This window comes from Myotis davidii, unplaced genomic scaffold (assembly GCF_000327345.1).
Source record: "Myotis davidii unplaced genomic scaffold, ASM32734v1 scaffold551, whole genome shotgun sequence".
In the NCBI taxonomy this organism is placed as follows: Eukaryota; Metazoa; Chordata; class Mammalia; order Chiroptera; family Vespertilionidae; genus Myotis; species Myotis davidii.
This window is the reverse complement of record NW_006283788.1, coordinates 1,385,394-1,391,609: the sequence shown is the minus strand read 5'-3', so window position 1 is coordinate 1,391,609 and position 6,216 is coordinate 1,385,394. Positions and strand designations below refer to the sequence as shown.

The window sequence follows — 6,216 nt, the reverse complement described above, 5'->3', positions numbered from 1 at the left end:
CCCCCTCCCCCCCCCCGCCATTGTCCTCATCACCCCGCCAGGCCAGGGCCAGCTGCAGGTCTAGCTCCTCCAGATCCTCACCCTCCAGGCTTGGGCGCTCAGACACCCCGCCCCCCCACCCCACCCCCAGTGGCCCAGCACTAGCCTACGCCAGGCTCATGGTGGGTTGGGACTCACCGGCCAGGTCGTGGGCGAGGTCCTTGATGAGATGCCCGACAATGGCATAGGCCACAGCCACCACCAGGAGCGCAGCCAGCAGCAGGTACAGCACATACCTGGGCAGGCGGATGGCATCCAGTGGGGGCGGGCGGTATTCCTCATACAGTGGGGGGGCCTGGCTCCAGCTCTCGGCCCCTGCCTCATCCACCAGCCCCGGCATGGTGGCCACCTGGAGCAGGAGAGGCCCAGGGTGACCCGTGCAGCGGAAGTATTAAGGGGCTTTGGGTAAGAAGATTGGGGCTTCCCTCTGGCCACCATCTGCCTGGATGAACCACGTCGCAAATCACTTCTGCCCACTGCCCCCTCCCTCGCTCAGCTCCCGCCACACCTGCTGCTACCCTGCACACCTCTACCTCAGGGCCTTTGCACAGGCTGTCCCTCTCCTGGAAAAACCTCTGCCCTCATGGAGCTGACATTCAGAGTGGGAAAATGGACTGAGAAAAACATAACCTTAGAGTAAATGATGTATTGGGTGAGAAAATGAAGAGTGGTAGTGGAGGGGGAGGGGCTGGTAAAGCTACGAGGGCGGTTCAAGTTTAAAATAGGGCTGCCAAGGCCATGCTGAGATGACATTGGAGCAGAGACACAGAGGAGCGAGGGACCCAACCATGGGAGTGGTACACGGTGGGGGTAGTGGGGGTGGGGAGAGTGTTCTAGGCAGAGAGAACGGCCTGAGCAAAGTCGCTGGCCTGTGCCTGGCGTGTTGGAGGAACAGTAAGGAGGCCGTGTGGCTGGAATAGATGAGCAAGGAGGAGAGAGAGAGGAGGTGAGAGCAGGGAGGGGACCCAGCAGGTTGTGCAGGGCTTTGTGGGCCTTGGAGGGGGTTTGGGCTCTCCCCCCTCCATCCCCAGGGAGGTGGGAGCCTTGGAGGACTGTGGGCAGAGAAACCTGACTCAGGAGCTCAATGGCGCCCTCTGGCGACTGTGGCCGACCAGGGCCAGGGTAACAGCTGGTCCAAGTTGGTGATGATGAGGCTGGACCTGGGTAGAGGTAGAAGAGGAGAGAAGTGTAAAGATCTGGGATAGGTTGTTTGTTTGTTTGTTTTTTAAATATATTTTATTGATGTTTTACAGAGAGGAAGGGAGAGGGATAGAGAATTAGAAACATCGATGAGAGAGAAACATCGATCAGCTGCCTCCTGCACATCTCCTACTGGGGATGTGCCTGAAACCAAGGTACATGCCCTTGACCGGAATCGAACCTGAGGACCTTCAGTCCGCAGGCTGATGCTCTATCCACTGAGCCAAACCGGTTAGGGCTGGGATAGGTTTTTAATTGGTCACACCTGAATGTTTTTAGGCTGACCACCGAGAATGCTGGAGTGTTTCCATTTCCGGTGGGAGAAGCAACTTCGGAGGCAGTGAGAGGAAATGTAAGGACACACTGGTTTGAGGTGCTTCATCAGGTGGAGATGTGGAGGGGCAGCTGGGCCTCGAGTGTGGAGCTCAGGGGAGCCCCGGCTGGAGACAGGACTCAGCACAGACGAGGTTAGATCCCCTACAGTGGACCAGGCCACCTAGAGAGGTAAGCACCCCCCACCCGCCCCCCAGGAACCAGCTCTGGGCAATGAGGGAGAGAGGACGAAGAAAGCTGGGCAAATGCAGGGTCCCAGGAAGAGGGGGGGCCTGTGACACGGAGATAATAAGAAACATATACTTATCTTCGTCCAAGTTCCTGGCACGAAGCTCCTAAAACCCTGCCCCTTCCTGAGTGATGAGGGTGAGAGGCCCCTTCGTGTTTTGTTTTAAATGAATGCTGCATTCTTTTTATGACTTTGGAGATAGGGAGAAACATGAAAAAAATTGGAGGGAACGAGAGAAACATGAAGAGACACATTGATACCAGGGCCAGGGATCAAGCCTGCAACCGAGGTACATGCCCTTGACCGGAATAGAAACCAGGGCTCTTCAGTCCATGGGCTAACGCTCTAACCTTTGAACCAAATGGGCTACGGCCCTTCGTGCTTTTAAAAAAATATGTATTTTTATTGATTTCAGGGAGAGGAAAGGAGAGAGACAGAAACATCAACGATGAGAGAACCATTGATCAGCTGTCTCCTGCACGCCCCCTACAGGGAATTGAGCCTGCACACCAGGCATGTGCCCTGACCAGGAATCAAACTGCGACCCCCTGGTTCACAGACCCATGTTCAACCTCTGAACCACACCAGCCAGGCCTGTGTGCGTTTTTTTCCCCTAAATATATTTTTATTGATTTCAGAGAGGACAGGAGAGGGAGAGATAGAAACATCAATGATGAGGATCATTGATCGGCTGCCTCCTGCACACCCCCCACTGGGGACCGAGCCCACAACCTGGACATGTGCCTTGACCAAATCGAACCCGGGACCCTTCAGTCTGCAGGCTGAGACTCTATCCACTGAGCCAAACCAGCTAGGGCCCTGTGTGCTTTTTACTCACCCCTCCCACTATACCTGGGCTAGGCTGATGAGGGGCTGGGAGGGGAAAACCTACAGCGGGTGAGAGGACTCTTAGCCCCACCCCGACCCTGCCTGCATCAACTAGCAGAGATTTCATCACGGTGCCGAAGCGATGGACTCTCCACAAAAACCCAAAACGAAGGGGCTCAGGGGCTTCCACGTGCCGGGACGATGGTGTGCCAGTTCCGGGGGACAGAAGCTCCTGTGCTGGGGCCCTTCTGGACCTAGCCCTGTCTCTTCCCCTGTCCTTTGCAATAAATGGGTAAGTAAAGCCCTTTCCTGCGTTCTGGGAGCTCTCCTAGCAAATCCCCAAATGTGAGCAGGGGGTGGTAGGAACCCTGGTGGGTCAGCACAGGAGGACGGGCCTGGAGCCCGTTTAAGTGGTGGTGCCTGAGGGTGAGGCCCTTAGTGTCAGGACTGAATTGCAGGACGCCCAGCTGGTGTCTGCAGAGAAATGGAGAAGTGCTTGCTGTGGAAACTCACACACTTGGTGTCAGAAGAGCTGTGAGTAGAGAAGAGGTTGTTGTAAAAACGGGTCATAGCTGTGCCCAAGGACCACGCCTCCTGGCACCCATGCCCTCGTGGAATCCCCGCCACCTGCATCAGGGTTGTTAACCCACAGAAAGCAGTAAATATGAAACTAGTTGTGAGGCTCATTATAGTGGTGAATGGGCTGCTAAAGGCTGCACCGGGGGTCGGGGGGGAGGGCAGGGACCTGGGATGGCAGTCCGTAGCCCAAGCTCTTAGCCATACCACAAAACCCCTTCCTCATCCCCCCATGAGGGCCTGGGGAGGGGCAGGCTGGAGGGCTGTTTCCTGACCCTCTTGGAGGGGCCTGACTGGACAGGGAGTGGGTGGTGATGTGGGGACACAGCCTGCGTCGGTCACGTCTAGCACAGGCAGATCGCAGAGCTGAGCTCTCCAAACGCCCCCACCCCGCACCCACACTTAGCTGCTCCTTAAGAGGAGCCAACTTAAGCCCCGCAGCCTCCCAACACACACACAGTGATTGCTTGACAAAAATAATTTAATATTCCACTTAAGCAGTGCCTGGGGCCTGTTTGTCACGTGTCCCAAGTCCCTAGCCCAGCCCACCCAGGGCCCCAGGTGCGGAGTTAGAGGCCTAGACCCTGCCCAGGCCCACAGGGCACAGATTCCCCCACAGTGCCTTTCTCTGCACCCCCTCATTCCTGGAGAAGCTGGGCCACACAACCTCCCCAGAGCACAGCCCCACCCCTGCACCCCCACCCCCAGATCCTGGCTCCCATGCCGACATCCCACCCGTACACTGCAGCCTGTGCCAGGCCCTCAGTCGGGACAGCAGAGACCTCAGCCTCATCCTGGGGGTAATCAAGATGCAAAAGCTGCTGAGATCCGGCCACGTGAGCAGGTTCAGGGAGCCAGGGAAGCAAGATCCGATTCACACAAATTCAGTTTATATGCTGAGTCCTCAGGGTAGAGGCCCCGGACCAGGCGGGCAGTGGCTCTAGGAGGAGGGTGTGCGCACCTGCTCCAGCCCATCCGCGTACTGGAAGGCCGGCCCCCTCTCATACTCGTACATGTCCAGGGCCACCTCGCAGCTCTCCCGCACCACGCGCTCGGGGTCGGACACGTGGTTTCATCAAATCTAAGATGCTAGTAATTACAAGACAGCATTTTAAAAAATTATGTTGAAGCAGAGCACACATAAAGTGTATAAAACATCAATGTATAACTCGATAGTCCTCTGGGCCAGGGCCGCAGCCAGCTGGGGCACAGCCGCCTCGTGCTGCAGCTGGCCGAGAACGTAGCCGATCTCATGGCGAAAGAGGGCGCTGCCACAGTGAAGGCCTGCGGGAGGGAGCAGAGGAGTCACTGGCTGTGTAGTGCCGTCAGAGAAGCTGAGGACAAGCGGGGACAAGCGGGGACATGGGCTGGGCACCCGGGGGCAGAGACGAGTGATGACAGGAAGACATTAAGGATGCTGGAGCCAGGTTGCCGAGGCCCTACTCTGCTGACTGGGTGTGTGCCCTCGGGCAAGTCTCCTTGCCTCTACAACTGCCCACCCACCTCTGGGCAGGAGTTAATTTGTGTAAAGCCCGTGGGGATGTGCAGGTGGTGTGGGCTGGTCTTTGTCCAGTGGGTTAGTTTGTTGTTCTTTTCCAAGTCTTTCATACCTTTACTGAGTTTAGTCTGTTTTTCTGCTGGTTACCTAGAGAATCTGTGTTAAAATTTTCCACTAACATGACTGATTTTTCCCTTTCTTTTGTATTTGCCAGTACATACCTGCTTCTCAGTCCAGCCGCCCCACATCCCGCTCCTTGGCCGGAGGGGCCGGGTCCACGGAGAGGTAGGGCCCCGCTGCTGCTGGCTCCCCGCCGTGTTGCTGCAGCCACTCCAGCCGACAGACAGCCAGCTGGCACGTCTCAGCCACCTGCAGAGAAAGGTGGCAGGCGGCCCCTGGGGACATGGTGGTGGGCCTGTGGGCCGCCTTCCTATTCTCTGGGGGTAATTAGGGAGTAATAAGGGAGACAGGGCCAGGGAACGGCTCAGTGTGGGGGTGACATCAGAACCAAGTGAGAGATGGAGTCAGGGGGAAGCAGCCAGTGCAAAGGCCCCGAGGCAGGACCTGCCAGACCTGTCAGGGGAGAACTGAGGGGGAGCTAACCACAAAGGTGACCTGAATACAAGTGGTCAGAACAGACGATGGGCGTGTGGGCCACAGTGAGGACGTGTAATTTTATCCTAGAGGTGATGAGTAGCCATGAGAGAGATGGACAATGGAGGTGCCAGAGAGGTGAGGCCAGCTCCATGGTGACTCAAGGCCCAGGGCAGGGTGGGTTTGGATGGAAATGAAGTGTTCGGTTGTGCCCAGTTTGGGAGCAGCCTGCACCCATCCTGACTGCACCTCTCTCCAGAATTCCTAGTCAAGTAGTCACCACTGCAAACAGACCCGGGTCTGGGGCTGGTCCAGGCGAGGGCAGGGAGAGGGAGGGCCCGGCCGAGTTACCTCGACAACAGGGTCGGTGGAGTACTGCTTCAGGATGTCCAGAACTTCTGGGTCCCCGATGGCGCCCAAAGCCTCCCCTAAGAAGAGCAGGCAGAGAGAGTTCATGTTGATTAGTAGAAAGGACCTAGGCACCACAGGGGAAGCTCACAACAGGCACTCAAAAACGTCTGTCCAGTGAATGACATGAATAGATGAAAAAGGGGCTGGCGATCTACAGCACACCATCTGTTTGTTTGCTTTTTAATATATTTTATTGATTTTTTACAGAGAGGAAGGGAGAGGGACAGAGAGTTAGAAACATCGATGAGAGAGAAACATCGATCAGCCGCCTCCCGCACACACCCCACTGGGGATGTGCCCACAACCAAGGTACATGCCCTTACCGGAATCGGACCCGGGACCCTTCAGTCCCCAGGCCGATGCTCTGTCCACTGAGCCACACCGGTCTCAGCCCTATTAGAAGCTTTAAAAAAATGAGGTTCCTATGGCTGGGAAACAAGGTGTCTCTTCATATCTAACAAGTTGGCATTTTTGTTCACAAATCTGACTCCTGCACAGGAAAAGTTCT

At 56.3% G+C, this 6,216-nt stretch overlaps 2 protein-coding genes across 2 annotated transcripts in view; both read right to left on the bottom strand.

Moving 5' to 3' along the window:
- Positions 1-410, bottom strand: part of SMIM24 (small integral membrane protein 24) — a 4,055-nt gene extending 3,645 nt beyond the window's left edge. The window contains exon 1 of the mRNA XM_006754077.2: positions 178-410. Coding sequence (XP_006754140.2) covers positions 178-379 — 202 coding nt within the window. The 5' untranslated portion in view covers positions 380-410. The remainder of the gene's footprint in view (positions 1-177) is intronic.
- Positions 411-3,668: 3,258 nt separating this feature from the next.
- Positions 3,669-6,216, bottom strand: part of DOHH (deoxyhypusine hydroxylase/monooxygenase) — a 19,174-nt gene continuing 16,626 nt past the window's right edge. The window contains 3 exon segments of the mRNA XM_006754076.2: positions 3,669-4,513; positions 4,883-5,072; positions 5,649-5,725. Of these exon segments, the coding sequence (XP_006754139.1) occupies positions 4,146-4,513; positions 4,883-5,072; positions 5,649-5,725 (635 nt within the window). The 3' untranslated portion in view covers positions 3,669-4,145.